Source organism: Marmota flaviventris, chromosome 2, assembly GCF_047511675.1.
Source record: "Marmota flaviventris isolate mMarFla1 chromosome 2, mMarFla1.hap1, whole genome shotgun sequence".
NCBI lineage: Eukaryota > Metazoa > Chordata > Mammalia > Rodentia > Sciuridae > Marmota > Marmota flaviventris.
The window spans coordinates 76,535,050-76,560,238 of NC_092499.1; the positions used below are offsets into that span (position 1 = coordinate 76,535,050).

At 32.6% G+C, this 25,189-nt stretch overlaps 1 protein-coding gene across 11 annotated transcripts in view; it reads right to left on the bottom strand.

The window, feature by feature from the left end:
- The window catches only part of Ktn1 (kinectin 1), a 115,179-nt gene that overhangs the window by 13,512 nt on the left and 76,478 nt on the right, over positions 1 to 25,189 (bottom strand). For 5 of the 11 annotated variants that reach the window (XM_071608022.1, XM_071608025.1, XM_071608023.1 and 2 more), the window contains 14 exons: positions 25,002 to 25,070; positions 24,417 to 24,454; positions 23,667 to 23,757; positions 23,443 to 23,511; positions 22,301 to 22,338; positions 20,782 to 20,872; positions 20,636 to 20,704; positions 20,141 to 20,178; positions 12,797 to 12,887; positions 11,045 to 11,113; positions 9,269 to 9,306; positions 7,473 to 7,563; positions 5,375 to 5,461; positions 1,403 to 1,492 (listed from right to left, as the gene is read on the bottom strand). In XM_071608022.1, the coding sequence (XP_071464123.1) occupies positions 1,403 to 1,492; positions 5,375 to 5,461; positions 7,473 to 7,563; positions 9,269 to 9,306; positions 11,045 to 11,113; positions 12,797 to 12,887; positions 20,141 to 20,178; positions 20,636 to 20,704; positions 20,782 to 20,872; positions 22,301 to 22,338; positions 23,443 to 23,511; positions 23,667 to 23,757; positions 24,417 to 24,454; positions 25,002 to 25,070 (969 nt within the window). The remainder of the gene's footprint in view (positions 1 to 1,402; positions 1,493 to 5,374; positions 5,462 to 7,472; positions 7,564 to 9,268; positions 9,307 to 11,044; positions 11,114 to 12,796; positions 12,888 to 20,140; positions 20,179 to 20,635; positions 20,705 to 20,781; positions 20,873 to 22,300; positions 22,339 to 23,442; positions 23,512 to 23,666; positions 23,758 to 24,416; positions 24,455 to 25,001; positions 25,071 to 25,189) is intronic. The other 6 variants (XM_071608028.1, XM_071608024.1, XM_071608030.1 and 3 more) reach the window with 3 other exon arrangements.

Below are 25,189 nucleotides of genomic sequence, written 5' to 3' on the forward strand. Positions count from 1 at the left end.
TTACTTACACTACCCTAAGCACCCACACTTAAAGGAACCAGAACTCCTTGGAAAAAGTTCACTCCATATTTGGGCAGGAAATGTATACAATAAATGAAAAGCATCTTGTTATACTACAAAGTATAGCTGCTAGCAAAGTTTAGTAAGGTTCTGTTAAAATAATTGTAGTGAAGCCTAAATAAGTTCCAATGGGCCTACAAAAAAGCAGACATTATTGACCTCATCATGATGGAAGCACACATCACTGACTATGAAGTGGTCTTGTACCCATACCACCAAAATATTAAAACTGAATCTGATCAGGCGGCTTCTACTAATACACAAAGGACAGGGAAACATACTGACACCCAGGATGCAGTCAAGCTAAATTCAAACTACAGGAAACTGCAGAGCAAACCTACCAAGTTTAAAAGATGGTAGTGGAGGGATGTTGATAAATAAAAGAAAACTGATACAATTTTAAAAAGACATCACCTTATTTGGGTTCTGATTCAAATAAACTATAATGAGTTATTATTTAATTGAAACAATTTTATATCACAACTGGAGAAATGCAAGCAATGACTAAATATACAAAATGAAGAATATATTTCTTAATGTAATACTATATTTAAAGGAATTCTTTTTTTAAAAAGAAACACTGTTGTTTGAATGCCTTCAAAATAATCCATGCAGTGCAAGATGGGAGGTAAAACAAGACTGTTTATATATTGATACATGGCATATATTGATAATTGCTCAAGAAGGATATTGGGCTCACTATTCCAGTATCTCTTCTTCTGAACACATAAACTATTTTCTATTAAAATAAAAAAGATGTACCCCACCACTTTAAGAAACACGTGCATATTCACTGGGCTTCTCTGCTCTCAAATACTTTCTGTGTAATCTTCTGAACCAAATTAACTTTTCTTTCCTACTTAAATTATGTACATCCTTACATAAATCAAGTTGTTTTCTATTATCTTTAAGATTTTTGCTTGAAGAAGTTAATAAGATGACCAAAATCTTGAGTTTTACAATGTAGAGGTTGGATTCATAGTATTGAGTACATAAAGAAATAAAATGTTGCTACAACTAAGAAGTAATCACTTAAAATTAAGTTCTACTTTGAGCAAAACCATTAAGAATATTATTTGTTTTATTGACCATTCAGAAACAATTCTTTCCCAGATCTGTTTATAATTCTCTAAATTTTATAGAATACAACAAAAGTTTCAGATGAATATATACATGAGTTGTGAAACAAGGTATCTTTTATAACTACTCAAAAGCACCCTGGGTTAATGAAGGGACAGATTAAGGTATCGACACACTATCAAAACCAAGTGTTGACAGCAAATACTGTGCTTTCAACTTTCTTGAATAATGTCATGTTAAAAAAGTAATAAATTATTCTTACCAAATTAGAAGGGACAGACACCTTTGGAAATAATTTTTTGAGAACTTCTTTAGCCTTCAACTCAACAGCTTCTACATGTTGCTGTCTTTCCTAAAGCAGAAAACAGACCAAATCAAACTTAGAAAATAACATTTTTTTAAAAGAAGAGAAAAAACTATGATCTTTTAAGCACTAACGGAGGAAAAAGTCAATGTAAAACAAAAATTACTTTAATACTGGCAAATGTCAGGATTTTTCATTTTAAAATATTAAAATGCTTTCAAAATTAGAAAAAATCTGCAAAATCTCTAAAGCATCCTAAGTAGCAAATAATGTTTTATATTAATCAAGCCAAAACAATATCTGATAATATGGACATTTTCCGTGGCATTAGAAATCAAATGATTTGCCTCTCCAGGAACAATTCCAAACATACACATACACACACACACACACACACACACACACCCCAACCAGAAAGAAGGGGGGCAGGGCGGAAACCACTTCTGTAGAGTTAAAACTTTATAAACTACCTTACCAAGAAATATGTATCTGGGCAACATAAATGACATTTACTAGCTACTAAATCTCGATTAAAAAAAAAAAATCAATCATAGGACTATAATGCCATGGTAATTAATTAAAAATAAAATGGGAAATTTCATATTTCCATCTTCGATATCAGGTGAAGCTATTTATGCTAAACAAAAGAACCACCAAAAATTCATGGGTGGGGGGCTGGGGATGTGGCTCAAGCGGTAGCGCGCTCGCCTGGCATGCGTTCGATCCTCAGTACCACATACAAATATGTTGTGTCCGCTGAAAACTAAAAAATAAATATTAAAAAATTCTCTCTCTCTCTCTCTCTCTCCCTCCCTCTCTCACTCTATCTTAAAAAAAAAAAAATTCATGGGTGGAAAAAAATGGGAAGAAGAAGAAAGAGAACAAGGAAAAACTAATGACATTATTTCACTAATGCTGAGCATCAAGAATACTAATTCTGACACTTGTACATGGACTCCATCAGCTGTAAATTTAAAGTATTACAAATGTATAAATCTAAAGTTGCTGATTCTAAATCCAACTTCAATGGATAATAAACTCAAAACCATTGTTTGTCAAAATTAGGGTGATGATTTGATCATACCTGTCCCCCAAAATCTAATAATCAAACTATCTCCTTAAAAGGAAAAACAAACTATAAAAATGTACATCTATACCAAGCCAAGAAAATCATCACAAAACAACACTTCTGAGGTTCAACAAGTGATAAGAAAGCAAACATGCTAGCAACATCTCAATTATATCTTTCTCTAATCATTTAAGATGGATCTTTGTAATCAATTACTGACTTAAGGTACATACACTTCAATTTAAGAAAATCTAATTACATGAAAATCTAAATTTGTATAACAAAAAGCTAGAGATTTCAACATATTGATATTACTTTATTAAAGACTTTTGGCAGTATTTTCAAATAGTTGTTTTACTGGGGCATTTTCAATAATTCAACAAAGTTCACTAAATTGCAGAAATACACCCACCAGCATAAAATAAGGTGTAGCCATTCAACAACAACAACTTCAGAAGCAATTTTGAGGGTGGTTTTTTTTTTTTTTTTTTTTTTTTTGGTGTGTGTGTGTGTGTGTCTGTGTGTGTTGTGCTGGAGATAGACCCTGGGCCTTGTGCATGCAAGGCAAGCAGTCTACCAAATGACTATATGCCCCGCCCAATTTTGAGGTAATTTTTACCATTTGATCAGTGATTGTCACAGGCAATCTTTAAAGAAAATTAGGAAAAGATTGTGGAACAGAAGCTTTTTGAAAACTTATTTTTTTAAAAAGAACTAAAGTGGATGTTTAACTTCTTTTTGTTTTATTTTGTGTGGTAGCAAGATGGAAAGCTAGAAGCATTCTATCACTCATCTACATCCCCAATCCTTTTTGTTTGGAGATAAGGTCTTGCTAAGTTGCTACGGCTGGATGGAACTTGAAATCCTCCTGCCTAAGCCTTTAGGGTCCCTGACCAGGGCAGTAGTGTCTAACTTGTAATAAGGGCCACAAAGATGAGAAGTTACTTTTATTGCCCACCCCCCAACCCTCAGGGATGAGCATAAAACCCAGGGTTATCACACATCGAGGGCAAGCCTAGGCAAGCTTTACCAATGAACCACACACCCCAACAAGAAGTTACTTTTATTCTATATTAACAATTTTAGCTAAAAAGTTTTCATTTGACATAATAGTTTGGTTATAATCCATTATTCTACTTTAACACCAGGAAAAGATCTAATGTTGGATATTGCATTATAATTTCCTTACCATCTTTAAGTGGTATATATATGTATGTATGTATGTGTGTATGTATGTATGTATGTATGTGTGTGTGTGTGTGTATATATATATATATATATATATATATATATATATATATATATATATAAAATCTTTCATGTAAACCTGTCATTTATAGTAGCTCCTCAAAAGTATTTTTTACTTTAAAAATAGTCCTGGAAAGGCAGTATGCCACCCTCTGTTACATCTTTGGTAAATTGACTGTTACTTATTTCTAATACCTAAATCACTGAAATGTGTTACATGGTTACTTCTTGCGATACAATTTGTGGCTGGGTCAATCAATATCACTTGACACATATGCTATTTAAGGACTGTCTAAATTTTGTTAAAATGGAGAAGACTGAATTTTATTCTCTGTAGATCATTAGCTGTGCAAAAAGCCATCATGCATACAAAATCTAGCTCTCTTTTAGAAACATAATATTCAAACATGCCTCTCGCAGGTGGCAGGTAGCTTCTTACAGGAATGGCAAGATCAGCACTTTCTAGACATCCAGTATTACTAGCAAAATAAATGGTAAAGGGTAGCTCTTAACAGTGAAAAACAAAAGTACAGAAACAGGCAGAACTGTGACTATACAACTGCAACCATTCACAATTAAACAATAATGCCCTGCCGATTCTAGATTTTTCTACTCTGTGGCCTAAATTTCTCGACTCCTAATACCTACTCAACTATTTCAAATTTAAGTTTTAGTAAAAATTACAATCAGGTCAATAGGCATATAACTAAATAACAAATAAGGGAAATGTAAAACTATATTCTACTAAGAAAAGCCTTCAAATGTCTTAAGATTTGTATTTAAAATTCATCAGATTACCTTGGCACATAAACCACTTTAAGAATGCTGAATTAAATTATATGGGTTCTTTCATTAACCCATCTACAAAATTCAATACTCCTGTTCCACGCTGATTCAATTCTCTCAATCTTTAAAAACTACTCCTTTGTTATAATTCATTACAAATCTTCACACCCAATAAACAAGTTAAGCTCAAGGAGAATGTCCTTCATTGTTCTGAAGACAATGAGGATTATGTGTTTCAGGAGTACTTTCCAAACTCTGGTCAAAATAATTAATGCTTAATACTAATATTCCATTTTAAACATGACTCATGTGTCATTACTATCTACCTGCCTCAAAATGTAGAAAGTTTAAGTCCCCTTCTCCTAAAGAACCATTTTCAATAACATACTCAGAACTGATATATCATTACTTGGAGTCTTCCTGGTGTAGCCCCCTTCCCCCAAAATCTTGTTCGCTGTGCATCACAGATACATGCTAGGTATGTGTCTGCTAAAACAGTTAGATTTCTTTGGTTTGGGGTTTTCACTGAGGTTCTCTTAACTACCCCCAATAGGCACACTCTCTGAAAGAAACCTATGTGCCTAGCATGGGCCTTCTGAGACTCTTCAGCAAAAGCTCCAACAGAGATCATCCCAACAAATCAGCATGCCCAAAACTAAAGCCTCAAGGAGTATACGAAAAAAAGCAGAAATGACAAGAGATGATAAATGTGGATGGTAAGATTTTATATTTAAATTGCAGTAAAATTAAATGCTTTAGTCTGATTTTAAGACAAGCTGCAGATTTTCTCTGTTCAGTGGATTGTTTCTAAGAGTTAGCATTACAACCTTGGAAGTCTTGTTCACTTTGTCCTGCAGCATTTTTTCAGTTGATGCCAATGCTTCCATTGCTTCCCAGTTTTTCTCCCGAAGGTCCTAATCGTTTTTAGAAAGAATGATTTCAGTTTATCCATTATTAAAAAATTTTTGCTTTTCACTTCATCAGTATTTTGCACTGCATTTAAATGCTGGTTACTGCAAAATCATTTCAATGGGAAAATATGTATATTAGCAAAAAAATAAAAAGCAATGTTTAGAAGTTTGAATGAGAAAATAAAGATGCCCGCCTTCCATGTTTTAGTACACACACCGAATATGCCAGCTTTAAAAGTAATTACTGTGCACACGTGAAAAAGAAGAAGCATTCAAAAGTAAACACACAAACCAAGATCACAAGTATGATTTCGGGTACGCTGAACATTAGAAGATTAAGGACAGAGCAAATACACAAGTATTGCAAAAAGCTTTTCATGTGATTTTTAAAAGGGCCCAATATTGTCATGGGACTTTCCACCGTAGCACATTTTTTCCTTTAACGTTTTAATAAAGTTAACATATTTCCAGTATACCTAGAAATGACACAGTAATTTACTGTGTTCCCTTTCTTTCATGGCATGGTCAAATGTGTATGCCACAAAACCAACCTGACATAAACTGTACAAACTAGTTGCGTGAGGCAAATAGGCAGCTGGAAAACTGTAAAACATGTTCTCGTACCGGAGAAACAAAGGTCATCGAAAAACTGAGCTCCAAAAGATCTTGATTTTAACAGCATTTCAATAGCAAATATAAGTAAAGACAATCTGCTAACTTTCAGTCTTACTTCAGAATCAGAAATCTAAATATAACCCAAAAGCAAAAAGCCAATATTCACCATGTATTGAATACTTAGGTGCCAAATACTGTATTTGGCATATCACAAATTCTCGCTAATGCTTACAACAATTTATAATATTTATTCCCATTTTATAGAGAGGGAACCATAACTGAATGTTAGGAAATCTGGCCACCAATACAAAGTAAATGAAGTGGCAGAACTAGAATGGACTGACGCTGCACTCTGCTGGCCTCCAGTGTCCTGGCTCTTTCCACGCTTCAAGGCCTCCAGTGCCGTTGCTATTGCTGCTGGTCCTGTATTAAACTGGCATTACCATGCCCTCCTTATCTCAAAATCCCAATAAAACACAGTTAAAATGTTAGCAGGCTATCGGCAAGTTCACCTCAAGTTCTGTTGCTAAGCAATGCTGTTAGTAATGTTACATGACATACGAAGGGCAACTCACGTACCTAATTTTGACAAACTCAGGGGTGCAGGAAAATGCCAACTTGTTAAATTAACAATTTGACCCAAATTTTTAAAAATCTAACTTATACTAGAAAACATATATATTTATTATCAACATCTCCTTAGATTTCAATAATAATTTGGTCTTATTAATCATATTTTTATGTACAAAAATGCATCCTAGAGCAAGAATTTTTGGACTCTATTTATAGGGATCACCTTCTATCTGGTAAGAGAAAATGTATGACATTCACCTAAATTCACCATTTGTCTACTCAGAAAGAATACCAGACTTAGAGCTCCTAAAGAACTATTCCTTCCCATTTTAGTATAAATGCATTCAGGTTCTAGGGCTTCTAACAAACTTAATTACCAAAACACACACTGCATCTCAGTTAAAAAAAAAAAAAAGGAAAGCTCCAGAAGGCTCTGAAAACTTAATTATTGATCAATACTGGCATTACTTCTTGTCTATAAAAAGGCTAGCCTGATCTAAATAGGAGTTAATATCTTTGATTTTAAAATACTGAGTTTGAAAGAAATTATTTTTCCAAATAAAAGCTCAATAAAAAGTCAATTACATTTTTAGTTAAAAAAAAATCCAAAGCTTTAATAGTTAAAATATTTCTATGTGTAAAAATTGTCCTTTATGTATTAAAAAAATCTACTCCTCAATAAAATGATTAATCATGCACCTCTTATCAAAAAAGTTAAAACATAGAAAGCAATAGTACTTTCTTACAAAGATTAAGAAAAATATTTCTGAAGCAACTTTTCAATGTTGAATAAAAAGAAGTTTTATTTTTATTTAGATTTACTTACATTATTTTTCTTCCTTTGGTGTTCAACAGCATCTTTCAAAGAATCTAACTCATTCTGGAGACCAGTTATTTCCTTCTCTCTGTCTGAAATTCTAAACCAGAATATTAGTACATATTTTAGGCAAACAGTGATTTTAGATGAACAGTAACACAACTTCGATATTAGGTGAACAATAATGTAATTTAGATACCTATGTATGAATATTTGTTATCACAAAATAGATGTTCTGAAAACTGTATTAACTTAGCTACTATTTACCACAGAAAGTCCATCATATGAATTCTTAATTTCAGAAATGATTTTTCAAAGAAGTTTACACACATGAAATGCTGAGGTTTGTTCTAAAAAGAAAACAACTCTTAAGAAATAGTTCATGAATACATGAACCACTGTCATCACAGTTATTTTCCTTTTTTACCTGGATCAGCTATTTTCAGAGGAGTGAAAACTGATACAAAGGCAGTCCCCTACATTAATTTTTCTTCCCCAGAAGGCAATGAAACAGTTATGACTTTAAGTAACTAAACCACAATAAAAGCATGATATTAAAATGAACAAGGAGTAATTTTGCCATTTTCACATCTTAGGATTCATTTATTTTTTCCCCATGGTCCTAACCAATGAACTAATTATTTCCCATAAATGCAGAAAGTCATGGCAAAGATTCATAGTTAAGAGTGGCTTGAGTATAAAGTTAAATTACAGATAGCTCCTTCTTAAGAATAAGGCTCTAAATAAGGGGTGCCATGCCCAGAGTCTGTTTTAGTATGGCCTTGAAATAAGCGCTGTTTTAACTTTTTTTTTTTTTAAAGATAAGGTCTCACTATGTTGCTCATACAACATTTTAAACTTAAAATAAGTTTATGCATGTAAATTTATTTTAAGTTTATATTGCTCAGGCTATAGTCTCAGATTCACGACCTCCAGTAATCCACCCACCTCAGCCTCCCAAGTACCTGGAACTACAGAAAAGCACCATCATGCCTAGTCTCCTGTTTTGTTTTTAAAGGTTGAAAAATAAAAAATAGTATGAAACAAAGACCTACGTAGATCCCCAAATCTAAAATATTCATTATTAGACCCTTTCATAGAAAATCTTTACAGATCCAGGATCAAGACTAAAAAATAGTAAATAATTCTAACCTAATAAATGACCAACTTTATAAAAAAGCCAAAAGGAAAATTACTATTTAGATTAAATCTAACCATTTAGATTATCAATATCACCTATTAATATTCTTAATGTGGCTGAGATTTAACACTTGACACATGCTATAACTTATCTGAAATGACCTCAAATGTAGCCTCCTAGCAAAAGTTATAGGTCAAAAAGAACTTTCAGTTTTGTTTTTTTTTTAAAGTTCTACCTTAAAAGAGAGCAAATGGAAAGATTATAAGTTTTCTTTAAAATCCAAGAGTTAACCCAAAATGTGAACCATTATATTGCACAATGAGATCTAGAATAAAGAAGACTCAGTAGGAAAACTGAGGTAACTGAAGGTGATCTAGTAAAGTTGTTAAAGTGTAGTTTGATTGAATATTTTCCTAATGCCTAAAAAAAGAGGAAAAAAATAATATCTCCATTAGCAAGATACTCAAAGAAATCTAAATACAATTAGAAGGAGCATCCACCAGCCAAAGACACAGCTAAACTCCACTGATGAGCAGTTCAAGATATGTAAACAGAACTGTAAAAAATAGGTGATCATTTGCAGTTCCATTAAATTATTTCTGAGAACTCTTTAGCACATAAAATGTTATCACTTCCCAAACTATGAATCAAACTTATTACTCACACTTTCAATAATTCCTCATGAGGGGGGAAAGAAGATACCTATTTAAAAAGAATTAAATGTTATTTCAGAACAAAACTTTCAAGAAAAAAATTTTCTCACATATAAATTAAGACAATACCAAAAGAGAAAATACCATTGTTCCCCATGTTAGCACCTTAACTTTGTGATTGTAATAAAAATCATGTACAAATTTGTAAGATGTACTGAGTACTAACTCTAATCTTCATTGTCACTATATACTTAAACTCTTCATTTAACAAATACTTATTAATTTCCTATGGGCAAAGCACTGAGGTGATATTTAACAAGACTTAAAAGTTGTTTTTGCTAAAAACACTGACTTTTCACCTGGGCTTGCAAAAGGAAAAACTTGACATCTCTGTCTCCAGTTTACATCTGACTGTTTTGTTCTAAATCACCTTGGATTCCAGGTATAAGAGGTATAATCGATAAACATCATGTAATGAGTCAAAACTACTCCCCAGGCAACAATAACTTTTTCATCATCCCAACAATGCCATCCTGACCAATTCTGAAATAATAAAAAACCAGGCCACAATCTGACCAAGATTGCTAAACTCTGCATATTTCTGGTTCCTCTTGTCTATATAATCTGGAAGCTCATGCCAGTATCCCCAAAGACAAGGCTAGAAACACTGATTTCCCTTTTACTTCCTGGTGTCCCACCAAGATTTAAGTTCCTTTCCTGATTTTTACCATTACTTTTTCTGTTTTGTGGGCAACTAGCCACATCTTATTTATTTGGATCCCTGGAGCCAGTCTTCCAGCCTAGGACTCCAGTAATAGAAATAGCTTGAATTTCCATACTTTATAATCCATATTTCACTATGTAAAAATTTTAAGCTTTCAAAAGTAACTTTAAAAAACCCTTAAATGAAAATGAAATCAAAAGGAAAGTTTGGAAACTTTCCTAATATGAAACAAAAAGTTAACTTTTACATAATATGCAAAGGCACACAGCCTTCACATATTTATTCCTTGATGACTTCAATCTCCCAACCTAAACTATTAGAAACTTCTTGTCAACCAGGATTCTACTTCCTTTTTTTTTTTTTTTTAAATAACCTTTATTTATTTATATGTGGTGCTAAGGATCAAACCCAGAGCCTTACTCGTGCTAGGTGAGCACTCTACCACTGAGCCACAATCCCAGCTCAGGATTCTAATTCTTTGCCTTTCAAAATAAATACTATTGTATCCATACATTTATAAATAAAATGGTGGGGAATATGCCATTTAAAATTTTTAAATTTTATTTTTATCAAACAGAGTTACCACCTTGAATATATATTTTAAATACTGGTAGACCATTACTTACAACATACTTGTTTTTCTCCAATTATTGATTTTTTTTTTGAGAAAGCAACAATAGTGTATACATGTTTAAAATGACCTCTGTAAGATTTTAAGTAACTTCATAAGAAAAGCAATCTAGAGGATCAGAATACACACAGACAGATATAAAAAAAAGGGCTAAATTCAGATAATAATATTATTTGGGTATATTTTTATATATTGTAGATTATTTTATCTTGGCTATGGCATAGCAAATTGCTTTGTCTTACAGGAAATTTGATAAATGCTTGTATAAATAATAAAACTCTTTAATCTCAATGAAAATGTAAAAAAAACTGCAAGACTAATTATTGTATAATTTTTATAATATATATTTATTATATTTTTATATATTATAATTTTGTTGGTTGTATAATTTTTACCACAAAGGCAAAAGGCAGGACATTTAATAATACCTACCTGTTGGTAATTTTGTTGCTTAAGCTGCTCAATCTGGGATTGAAACAATTTGTTTTCATCTTGTACCTCCTATTTCAACAAAAATAAGACATGAATACCCAACAGAGACTTTTGTTTTCCATAAGTTTTTGAAGTACATCATACAATCTAGAAAAATTCCAAAATAGTAATAATCTTAGAAGGACGTGATAGGCCTTATTTTAAATATGTAATTACAGTAATTATACTTAGTACTAGTCTGGCAGTGACACATCTCCATGAAACAAAATAGAAGACAGAATAGGCCCAAATATTTATAGGAATTTAGTATGGAGTGACATTTCACATTAGTAGAAATAGGTTTCTCAATTAGCACTAGTGGCATTTTGGACTGGATATTTCTTTGAGGTAGGAGGTTGCCCTATATATAGTAGAACATTTGGCAATTCATAGCCTCCATCTAGTAGGTGCAATAACACCTTTCTTCCAGCTTTGACAACCAAAGTTTTATCTCCAGATATTGCTAAATGTGCCCTGGGGAGCAAAACCACTTCAGAAAAGATGGATTATTTAATAATGGACCTAGCCTTTCTTGATAAAGAATTAAACTTCCAAAAGAGAGGGGAAAACACACACACATAAACAAAAAAGTCAAAAGAAAAACTCAGGCAAACAAATCAACTCATAATAACAAAAGGCTTATTTCCAGGTTTGCCTCGAATGTATGAGGCACTGGGTTCAATCCTCAGCACTACATAAAAAATAAGCAAATAAAATAAAGGCATGCTGTTCATCTACATCTACAAAAAAGAAAAGGCTAATTTCCATTATTGTGTAAAAAGCATATAATAAATTAGTAAGATTAGTAAGTCATTCCAGAAGAAAAAGTATAGAAAAAAATAAATAAAAATTTAATTACAAATCAATTTAACACATGAAGAATGCTTAACTTCTCTCACAATCAAACACAAATTTAAAACAATCTTAACAGCTTTCAAGAATAATATCAAATGTTATCATCTTTTGTCAGTGTTGGAACACTGGGAAGTGGGCCTCTATTAGCAAGACTAAATTAGTAGGAACATTTTTGGAGGGCAATTTAACATTACCTAACAAAATTTAAAATAAACTTACCTGGGAGGGAGAGGCATGTGACAGAACCAACCCTTACAGTATGAAATGTGAGCAAAACTAGTTCAAGACATATACTAACATGTAATGACTTCAAATCACTGTTCTGTAAGTATCTAAACATTAACTACATGAAGGTGACGAGATACTGACTTCCTATTTAAGCTCTTTCAAAACAAAACATCTGCATAAACCTTTGACCCAGAAATTTATAACACAGAGACAGGAGCAGAAGTATTCAAAATGTATTCACTACAGAATTGTTTGTAACACAAAAAACAACACTGAACAGTCTAGGATTCCATCAACTGGGATTGATTATATAAGTAATACAAAAGGCTATTCAAAGTTAAAGCCAGAAATGTACTTCCCTGGAGAGATCTCAAAAACATTGGTAATTAGGGAAGAAAACAAAACAAAAAAACTATATAAATAATACAAGTAAATATACATTTATATATTTTATGTACTGGTGATTTCTCAAAAGATATTAACCAAAAATGACAGCAGTTATCTCTAAGGAATGAGACACAATATTTGTTTAGGAAGGCTTGCTCAGTATTCTCGTCCCTTTTCATAGCAGTAAAAGCATTTTAAAGATAATAACTCACCCAATAATTAATTTTAAGTTATCATATTCACCTGTAACAGCTTTGTTTTGCTAGAAAGATCGCTCTCCCTCTCTTTTAGCACAGCTTCTACTCTCTTCATTTCATTTTCCTTCTCTTTCAACCTAGAATTTTTACAAACAACTTATCTTACTAATGTGCATTGAAAAGGAAAGCCAGACTCCAATATTACCCCTAAGAAAAATGATAGCATAAACAATGCCTACAATCTTTTTCTCTTCATACTACAAACTTTTGAATTTGTTCAAAAGACAGTATTTCCACATCATTCTACTCAAAATTAAGAACATCCTAAAATTGCTACAGCTTATTGTGTATATAACATTTTATGATTTTATCTAGAGAAAACTCTAAAAACAAAAGGTATGAGCAAAACTGTATTTCATGAAACTGTTAGAAAATGTATCACTTAAAAAGAAATGAGTATTGCTCCCAAGAATGTTAGCCATAATTCACTGGCCCTGGAAGTTACAATATACACAATTAATGTGCTAAAAAAGGTGTTACATATAATTTAGTCAGGTACACCCTTATAGTCTTAGTCAATCTAGCCCAAATGAATTCCACCTGACTTTGTCATCTAAGCAACACTTACCACCTTTTTTGTGAGGAGCAAGCAAGCCACTGGGGATTAAAACCAGGGGCGCTTTACCACTGAGCTACAGTCCCAGGCCTTTTATCTTTTATTTTGAGACAGGGTCTAAGTTACTGAGGCTGGGTTTGAATTTGCATATCTTCCTGCCTCCAACTCCTAAGTAGCTGGGATTATAGGTGTGTGCCCCAGCACCCAACTATACTGCTAAATGTTCGCTTTATCCATCTTACCCAAGCAGGAACCCAGTATCTCCAGTGTCTGAAGGTTCTCAGGTATTTGCTGAATGGAACACTATTTTTATCCCATTTAAATCCAAAAAGAATATCAAGATGCTTATAGGTCAATATGAAAAATACAGCCGCACACATAATAAATGTGGGATAAAAGAATGAAAAGACAAACCTTAAGTACATATTGCTAAAGTGAAAGAAACCAATCTGAAAAAGCTACATACTATATGGTTCCAACTATGACATTCTGGAAAAAGCTTAACTATGGAGATAGTAAGATGATCCATGGTTGCCAGAATTCAGGGTGAGGGGGATAGGAGTGGGGAATAAATGAAAGGAGGATAGATAAATGAACAGGTGAAGCACAGAAGATTTTTAGGTCAGCAAAACTATTCTGTATGATACTATAATGAAAATACTGTCATTATATGTTTGTTAAAATCTACAGAGTGAATCCCAACAAAAACCTGACGTTTAGTTTTAAAAAACGTATTGCTATTGTCTATAAACTGCTTTAAATATATATATTACTAATGAAAAATGTTAATAATGGGAGAAATGAAAGGGGGATATGGGAACTCTCGTTTTTTTTTTTTTTTCATATTTTCTGTATACCTAATTTCTCTCATTTTTCTGTAAACCTAAATACGTCCCCATAAAGTCTATTAATTTAAAAATAAAATTCAAGTAAAAGGTAAGGCAAAAATAAACCTAAAATATACACTTTTGTAATTTATATACCAACTACAAAGATGCCACAAGTGTCCTAAGCTTTCTCTTAGAAGATGAGAAAAGCACCTTGACAGTTATATAATGCCCAAGAGATAAATTAGTTGCACAAATGAGCCATCTTGTTGTCAAGAAGTCATCTTCCTTGTATTCATAAATGACTTAATAAATATTCACATTATCTTAATTTCAAAGACAACTTTCAAGAGGAAACTTCTTAAAAACAAACACTGATGAATATTGCTGGGCACCACATTAAAGAAAAATCCCTTTGAAGTGACTCTAGAGAGAACCAAAAAGCTAAGGTCCAGATACCATTCCTCACCAGTGCAGCCTCATTTAGCTTAAGAAAACAGATTTCACAGTATGTAAAATTGGTTTCAGGATGAGCATCTACAAAATCTGACACCTCCTATACTGACTGCAGTCAATATTTTTACTATTCAGCACAGAATAACAAATGTGACAAGTTCTATTTTACCAATATTACAACTATAATTATTTTCTAATTAGAAGTGTTATTCCTCAAATACTAATTTTAAGCTGTGGACATACATGTATGCATATTTATTTTTTTCTCATTTTTAGTATGTTTTTAACACAGTTACTTTTCCTTGCCTTATATTCTAAAGTTGGGGGTTTTTATTTTTATTTTTTTTGTTTCTTTTTCTTATTCCTTTTTCTCCTTTCTTCTTCTGCTAATTGCTGAATTCTCCTATTTTTTTCTCCCTCCTTTTGTGTTCATATATTTTCCTTCTTTATAACCATCATTTGTTGCATTCTATTTGTTCACATTTTTTTCACCAGCACATATCCCCTTTATTAATTAATTACCCAGTATATTCATATTCAACAACTGTGAATGTGGTTCAGGGATCACTCCAAGTAGGAGCTAGAAAGCCAGGGTTCATGAGTCACATTATTCAAAAGACCATGGCAGCTATGCTGTTGATGGTACCTCAGGCATCCCTTTGACCAGGAAACCTTGCTCTCTGGCTGTTCAACCTTGGGGAGGTTCTAGATAATCATTTGTCTGTGGGCCTTTGGGAGCTTGGAGATCAGGATACAGACCCTGTGGCCTGGCTATGGAGATGGTAAAACATTCTAAACTTTCTTCTACTTCCTATCATATAATCTTTTCTCTTAATGAACTGTATTTTTATCATCTTTTAGAACTATTTGTTTTATATAACTCCTGTCCCTACCATTCATGTTGTAATTATTACTGCTGTGGATGCCACAGTTGACACTTGCTGTTTGTTTTAATGCCATATCTAGTTTACAGTTATTTATTGTGTTTGCTGTTGTCAACTGCAGACTCCACCATTTCTGTATTTGAGATAATTAGTGTTGTAAACGTTACAGTAGGCACCTGTACTTATTTGAATGCTGTATATTATTTGCATCAAGTGTTGCTATTATTTCCCCCTTTTCTGTGAAGTGCCAGGAATCTACTGGGTCACTACAAGTTCACAGGGTAGAGATTCTGCTACAGAACTAAACTCAGCCAAAAGATGGTACACCTTGCTCCACAGACAAACTAACAATACTCAAACTTCAGCTATACTTGAATACGAAGAATAGAAGGGACAAAAACTTAAAAGACAAGGCCCCAAATAGGAAGGGTTAAGAGTGGGCCTTCAGGTCCGGATCACAGACAGCCACACCTACAACAAAAACAGAATTAACACAAAGGCTGTGGATATCACACTTAGGAGGGGGTCTCAATCTAGATCACTTAAGGACACTCTCACAAGAGAAGGCTGTGCTCTAAAAAGACCCACATAAGAGTGAAAGAGAAATCCATCCTGATAGATGCATAAAACCCAACATAGGAATGAGAAATTCCTTTAAAAAAAAAAAAAAAAAGAAGCTTCCTAAAGTTCATAATTCACCAGCAACTGATTCCAAAGATATTCAAGTGGAGGAAAGATAAGAATTCAACAGAATGATTAAAAAATGATCAATGAATTTCAAAAACACAGAAAAACTGAATATATTAAGAAAGTCAATATAGGTTATGAATGAGAAATTCAATAAGGAGATAGACATATTGAAAAAGAACCAATATACAAATGAAAGACCCAGTCAAGTCTAATATAGTAGACCATGCTGAGAATAGAATTGCATCTGGAAGACAAAGTGGCCAGCCTTGAACATTCAGACAGTTTTAAAGAAAGGAAGATAAGTAACCATGATCAGAATATACAAGAACTCTGAATATTAAGAGTTCAAATTTAAGATTCATTGGAATTGAAGAGGGCTGTGAGGTACAGGCTAACAGAAATGATAACCTCTTCAGAGAAATTTTCCAAACTTCAAAATGAGATTGATATCCAGATACAAGAGGCATTAAGAACCCCAAAAGACATACTGGTAAAGGGAACAATCCAACAAGAAGATATAACAATAGTAAATACTTATGACCCAATGTTAATATACCTAATTACACAAGAGACACTACTCAAATTAAAGCCTCAAACAGACCCCAGTTCAATAATACTGGGTGATTTCAACACATCTCTCTCACCATTAGATAGGTCATCCAGACAAACTCAGTAGACTCTTTGAACCTGAAAAATATTTTAAATCAAATGGACTTAACAGACATCTATAGAATACTTCATCCAACAACAGCTAAATACACTTTGTCCTCAGCACCTCATGAATATTCTCTAAAAAATAACATATTTTAGACCACAAAGCAATTCTTAGCAAATACAAAACAACTGAAAAAAATTCCTTGGATCTTATCAAACCATATTGGGATGAAATTAGAAATTCACACCAAAAAACAAAAAAAAAATCCTACAGAAGCTATATAAAAACATGGGAACTGAACAATACACATTTGAATGGTGAATGGGTAATACAAGAAATCAGAGGAGAAATTTAAAAATTCTTAGAATCAAATCAGAATAGTGATAAAACACATCAGAACCTCAGGGATACTATGAGGGCAGTTCTAAGAGGAAAGTTTATAGCTATGAATGCTACATAAGAAAATCAGAAAAGAGCCCAAATGAACAACCTAATAATGCATCTCCAAGCCTTTGAAAAAGAAAAACAAACCAACCTCAAAACCAGTAGAAGGAAATAATTGAGATCAAAGCCAAAAAAATCAATGACATTTTGAATAAAAAAAAAAAAACAATACAAAGGACCAATGAAAGAAATGGCTCTTTGAAAAGATAAACAAGATTGATAAGCCCTTTGCCAAACTAACCAAATCACCAGAGACATCACAGAAATCCAGAGGATCATTCGGGACTATTTTGAAAACGAATACTCCAATAAATTGGAAAACCTAGAAGAAATGGATATATTTCTAGACACATACAATCTGTCCAAATTCAATCAAGAGGATTGAAAACCTGAACAGATCAATAACTAGCAATGAGAAAGAAGCAGTAAGAAAAAGCCTTTCAACAAAGAAAAACCCAGGATTCTCAGCTAAATTCTTAAATTCTTAGACTTTTACAGAAGAACTAATGCCAATGGTCCTCAAATTATTCCATGAAATAGAAAGTGATGGAATACTTCAAAATTCATTCTAGAAGGCAGGTATCATACTCATATCAACCCCAGATAAGGACACACCAAGGAAAGAAAATTATAGATCAATATCCCTGATGAACTTAGATGCAAAAATACTTAATATTAGCAAATAGTATTCAACAATATGATAAGAAGATTGTACATCATGACCAAATCCATTTTATCCCAGGAAAGCAAGGATGGTCTAACATACACAAATCAATAAATGGAATTCATCACATTAATAGGATTAAGGACAAAAATCACTTAGTCATCTTAATAGATGCAGAGAAAGCCTTTAACAAAACTCAGCACCCATTTGTGATTTAAAAAATACACCACTGAAGAAACTAGGAATAAAAGGAACCTATCTCAACATTATAAAGGTTATAAACATAGAACCCAAAGCCAACATCAGAGTGAATGGGGAAAAAAATAAAAACATATTCTTTAAAATTTGGAACAAGACAAGGATGTTCACTCTCACCACTCCTATTTAATACTCCTATTTAATACAGTGCTAGAAATTCTAGCCAGAGCAATTAGGCAAGAGAGGGAAATAAGAAATTTAAAAAAAAAAAAAAAGGAAAGAAGTCAAATTATTACTGTTTGCAAAAGATATGATCCTATTTGTACCTAGAAGACCCAAAAAGCTCCACCAAAAGACCACTAAAGCTAAGAAACAAATGCAGCAAAGCAGCAGGTTACAAAATCAACATACAAAACCCAATAGTTTTCTATATACCAACATGAATCTACTGAGAAAGAAATTAGGAAAACAATCCCATTAACAATAGCCTCAAGAAAAATAAAATACCTAGGAATAAATCTGAGGAAGTGAAAGACCTCTATAATAAAAGTATAGAACACTGCAGAATTAAAAAGACAATGATACAAGAAGATGGAAAGACCTCCTGTGTTCATGGACAGGCAGTGTTAATATTGCTACAATGAACATATTACCAAAAGCAATATACAAAGCAATCCCCATCAAAATACTAATGACATTCTCCACAGAACTAGAAAAAACTCCTAAAACTTATTTGGAAGAATAAAACAATCAGAAATCAACTCAAAATGAATTAAAGAACTAGGAATTTGACCAGAAACTATGCAACTCCTAGAAGAAAAAAGCCAACACTCCAACCTATAGGCACAGGCAACAACTTTCTCAATAGGACCCCTAAATAATGTCAAGGAAATAATGCCAAAGAGAAATAAAAGGAATGGCATCAAATTAAAATTCTTCTGTTCAGCAAAGGAAACAAAGAATGTGAAGAGAGAGAATTTACAGAATGGGAGAAAATCTTTGCTAGCTACTCTTCTGACTGATTAATGTCCAGAATCTATAAAGAATTCAAAGAACTTGACACCAAAAAAGCAAATGACCCAATTAATAATGAGCAAATGAATTAAACAGACACTTCTCAAAAGAAGAAATACAATGGCCAACAAATATATGAAGAAACATTTAGCATCATTAGCAAAAGAGAAATGCAACTCAAAACTAGACTGAGATTTCATCTAACTCCAGTTAAAAATGGCAGTCATGTGGATAAAAAGGAACACTTTTAAATTATTGGTGGAACTGTACACTAGTATAGTCACTGTGGAAATCAGCATGAAGGCTCCTCAAAAGATAGGAATGGACCCACCATATGACCCAGCTATACCACTCCTTGGTATTTAATCTGAAGAATGAGTCATCATACAATAGCCGAGACATGCATAACCATGTTTAAAGCAGCACATTTCACAATAGTTAAAACTATGGAACTAGCCTGTGTGGTGTCCATCAATGGATAAATGAATGAAGAAAATGTAGTGTGTGTGTGTGTGTGTGTGTGTGTGTGTGTGTGTGTGTGTACGAACACACATGGAGTTTTATTCAGTCATAAAAAATGAAATTATGTCATCTGCAGGAAAATGGATGAAACTAGAGACCATTATGTCAAGCAAAATAAGCCACACTCAGAAGATCAAGGGTCATATTTACTCGTGTGGAAGCTAGGGAGGGAGAAAGGTGAAGAAAGGTAGGAGGGGTGAGGAATCTCATGAAAATAGAAGGGAGATAAGTAAAGGGTACAGGGGAAGGAGTAGGAGGGGGAAAGGGGAAATACTAGGGAATAATTTGGCCAAATTATACTGCTATATTGTGTGCATGTACAGATACATAAGAACAAATCCAACCATTATGTACAACTATAATGCATTAATAAAAAAAATATAGCAGGAGCTGGGGGAAGCTGGCTAAATGTATACTTACATAATTTCAAGCTCTTCAAATTGTGATGTAGAATACGCCTAAGAAACAGATCCACATTTTTTAACACCAACATCAAAATAAACCAGGTATTACAATAAAAATACAGAATCACAGACCACTAAAATAAAAACATAATTATGTGGTAAATTAAGACTAGTGCTTTTGTAAAACAAAGAATGAGTTTTCTTGATGAAATTTAACTTTTATTATTTATTTTTCAAAGGACTACAGATTAATATACAAACTAAACACAGTTAAAAATGAGCCTGCTGTGCAGTTGAAAAAGGAAGAAGGAAATGCTTATAAGCTTAGGCTGAGAAATCAAGCTGTTAAATATGGCTTGACTGGAATACAAGTTAAGATATTTTAATAATAACAATGGAAAACATGATTTTCCTGGTAAAGAAACTAAGAACACTTTAACTTCTTTACTTCCAAATACAATAAATATTTCTCATCGCTATGTAACAAGTTGGTAATTTGTCTATACTATACCTCCTGCAAGTTATGTTGTGCTGCTTCCTGCATATAAGTCTTCAAAGATTCGTTTTCTTCTTGCAGATCCTTAAAAAGAATAGATGTGAACTGATATTCAAATATTAAAAAAAGGTATTTTTAAACTTTTGTTTGTAAAGTCTCACCTGTAACCATTTCTCTCTATTGGCTAGGTCTTTCTCCTTCTCTTCTATAAGAACCTTCATGGTATTCACCTGTTCCTCCTTTCCTTTTAATCTGACAATAAATTAGTAAGAACTATAAATGAACATGACCATTAAAAGCAAAAAATACTTAAGACTGAAAAATCATATTTCGGGTAGTACTCACAGAAAGAAAGTGACTAAAATAAACTAAAACTTATGTTAACGTATAAAGGCATATAAGATTTTGAAGGCATAATCCAATTAAGAAGTATAGGACTGATTAAAGAAAATTCTAATCAATGAATATGCAGATACTGAATACAAAATAGGGTAGCTCCAATAGCTAAACTATAAAACCAACCTAGATGCCCTGAAACAGATGAATGTATAAAGAAAATGTGGTACAGGGGAGGGAAGAGGAGGGAGGGGACATGAAAGACGATGGGATGAGATGGATATCATTACCCTAAGTACACGTATAAAGACATGAATGGAGTGACTCTAATTTGCATACAACTAGAGATATGAAAAATTGTGCTCTATATGTGTAGTATGAATTGTAATGCATTCTGCTATCATATATAACAAATTAAAATTAAAAACAAGAAAATGAGGTATATATACACAATGAAATATTACTAAGCCTTAAAGAAGAATGAAATTATAGCATTTGCAAGGAAATGGATGGAGCTGCAGAATATCATGCTAAGCAAAACCCCCAAACCAAAGGCCAAATGTTTTCTTTGATAAGTGGATGCTAATTCATAACGGGGGTGGGGGGGTGAAGTAACTTTAGATTGTGTATAGGGTAATGAGGGGTGGGGATGGGAAGGATGGAGGAATAAGATAGGCATTATTACCCTATACACATGTATGATCACACTGCTGATGTGACTCAGCCCATGTACAGCCAGAGGAATGAGAAGTTGTGCTCTATATTGTATATAATATACCAAAATGCATTCTATTGTCATGTATAAATAATCATAACAAATTAAAAAATAAATAGAATAGGATAGTTCAACTCATACTCTTCTATATGACCCTGTTCAATTTAGACAGCTGAGAAAGGAGGGGAGGGAAATGACAAAGTACTGGGGAATGAGACTGATCAAATTATGTTGTTTGTAAGTACAAATATGGCACAATGAATCCCACAGCTATGTGTAATTATAACATCCCAATAAAAAATAAATTAGATGGTTGAAGCGGGAAAGTCACTTCAACAATATATATTCAGTTTCAGGTGGCTATTAAATAGTCAAAGAGCAATATCTCAGCTTAAGTCATACTCAGACTATAAGTCAAGATTAAATAAGACTTCCCATCTTTTCTTCTACCCCCAAAAAAAACTTAAAGAGATTAAGGCATAATAAAAAACTGAAGACTTTAAGGGCCTGTAAAATAATTTTTGATATTTTCTAAAAATATTATTTGAAGCAAATAAAAAGAAGCCATGACTTTCATTATATTTAACTTGTGGAAAAAGAGATATTTGTGGGAATAAAAGAGTACTTACAACTTCTGAAGCTCCTGAACTTGAGAAGTGATAGATAACTGAAATATAAGGAGAAAAAAGTAATTTATAATCCATTCAACAATACCAATAAGCTTTATGACATATTTATAATTCATACACTTCAAATTACAAAGATCCCAGCTGAATTTTTCATGCCAAAACAAGATGTGATTTAATTTCACCTTCCCTTGATTCCAATGACAAAGTTAACAAACTAAAAATAGAACAGGGAGGGGGAAAGACAAAGGAGATGGTTAAAAATGGTAAGTCTAAATATGATATTTCTATAATTGTGAAAATTATTAACTAACTCTCCATATACCTCCTTATAATTATATCAGAGCTTTTCTCCGGCCCAGTTTTAAAAGGTAACTCTTCAACAGTATTCTATATTATCCTTTCATTACGTTTCCTTTTTTTAAAAAAAAAAATCATACATCTTCTAATACTACCTTTTATTCCCATTCTCACAGTCCCTTCAGATCTTGACTTCATTTCCTCAAAGGAGCCTCTCCTGAATCCTCAATCTATATTTGAGAAGTATGATCTTTTCACAAGTGGGAGGAACTCAAAGAGATATTATTGAATGAATCTTTTCAATGAATAAATCATCTTTTCATGCAATTTCACCATCTTTATTCAATGAAGCCTTATCACATTAAATTCAATAAACCCCATCTATTTCCAGTAATCCCATCCACTTCTAGAATATCCCAGTAAAATTTGTGTTTTGTTCTATAGGCAGAAGTCTGAGCAATATATGTATTCTACCAAAAAAATTCAGTTCCATGTAGTTGGTTAGTTGGCTAGATTTTATAAATGGGAGGTTTTGGTAATGAAAGATTTACCAAAGTGTTTTGCATTTTATTTTTAAGTTGTAAACAAATGAAACACTAATCCAAAAAGAGAAGAAAAAGAAAACTTTCCAGGAAAGGACCTTTGATGGAAATTCCAAAAGATATATGGATTATAATATCAGACACTTTCTCAAATCAGCCGCCCCCCCCCCAAAAAAAGCATATAACCCAACATACTTAAGCATACTACTAGAAGGTTTTTTCCTGAGTTAAAAAGAAAAAAAAGTAGCTCATAAATATCATATACACTATAAATCTGTCATGCTATGGCTCTTAGATTTTTACCTGTTGAGCCTTTTCAAGCTGGATATTTCCTATTTCTTCTTTTAGAGTCTCTATTTCCTGTTTCAAATCCTTGACAATGACAAAACAGACAAGATTGGACAATGGAACACAGAAATTGACATAAATGCAATGTACAGACAAACACATGAAATTAAATGATGTTAACTAAAGTTGATAAACAGAAAGCCAAACATGTTCGTTGTTTTCTAAATCTCTTCCAATACCTGAACAGTTTTCTCCTTATTAGCAACTTTGAGAACTTCAGCTTCCAGAAGCTCTTCCACAGACTTGATCTTTCCATCTTTCTCATGGATCCTTAATAAACATACACAGTGTTAGTTTGAATAGAAATCACCAGGATCCACCAACTAAGACACAAAAACAACACTGATCATGAAAAGGCTCTTCAACTCCTATGTTAAGTAAAACAGCAACCTATCTTTGCAGGGAGAAAAAAAAGTGAGGGGAGGGACTTAAACCTACTCCTAAAATAGAATCAGTAACTACCAGATCATTAAAGCCTATGCAGACATGAATTTGGTAATGTGCTTCAACAGTTCGTAAGGAATATAAGATTTGTACCAAGAAGAACATTAGAGATAAGCAAGTTCCTCTCAACAATGGAATTTTCCAGGATTTTGGAGCTCTGGCAGAACTTGTACACAATTACACCAAACTTTACAGACACCTTAAGAAGAGGATACATGCAAGGACATAAATGTCTTATAATATTACCTGGTTTTTGAAAGACAAAAAATTAGCAGTTTGATGGCATATAAAAATAAATCTAATCAATTATGAAAACTTTTTTTAAAATTACACTTGGGAAACAATGACTTTCCTTAGTACATTAATGAAAAAATTTGTAGTATAAGTTAGCATACATCAGGTGTCTCTCCAAAAAGTAAAACTAGATTTGTGAGTACTAACAGGCCAAAAAATAAAGACCAGGTTGAAGTAAGGTTATCACTTACACTTTCTTAAGTTCTTCAACTAAAGATGCAAAAGAAACCTAGAAATAGGAAAATATCTTATTTAGTAAATTGCTCTATTAATGCATCAGAAATAGGAAAGTACAATTTATCCTTAAATTTTCCACTATACCAAATGGGAAAAGTAAACCCAGGAATTCTTTCTAGATGTTTCAAATGTCATAATGATGAAAATAACAACATACTAAAAGTAAAGAGTTTTAAAATTACTTGTAAGTGTAGGCCAAAAGAAAAATCATTAAAGATTTAAATCATTTAGTCATTCTAACTAGACAAAGAAAAAAATACAACTAGGAAACTGTCTAAATTTTAGTAACCTCTTTTAAACATTATTTATATTCCATTTTTATTTGTATACTCAAAACTGCAATGACTCTAATAGTGACTGGCATGCTATAAATTCAACGAACTATAGCAATATTACTGATAATCAAATAAATAGTCATTCATTGATTTAAAAACTATACTTGATAAATTCCACCTTGGAAGAGAAACAAACTTGATATGTTTTTATGTAAATTTCCACTGTTTAAAAAGAACAGTTGTAGAATCTACTATATGCATTACCTGATCATTTTGCTTAGCCTTTAAGTCTTGAACTTCTTTCGTCAGAGATGAATTTTCTGTTCTTATTGCCTTTTTCAAAGACACATAAGTACAACATACTTTTATCTTCTGAAGAATTAGATAGCTTCAAAATACACTCACTTCTCATTTTCCTTTAGCTACTGCTTTTCCTCTCTGTAAAGTCCCAA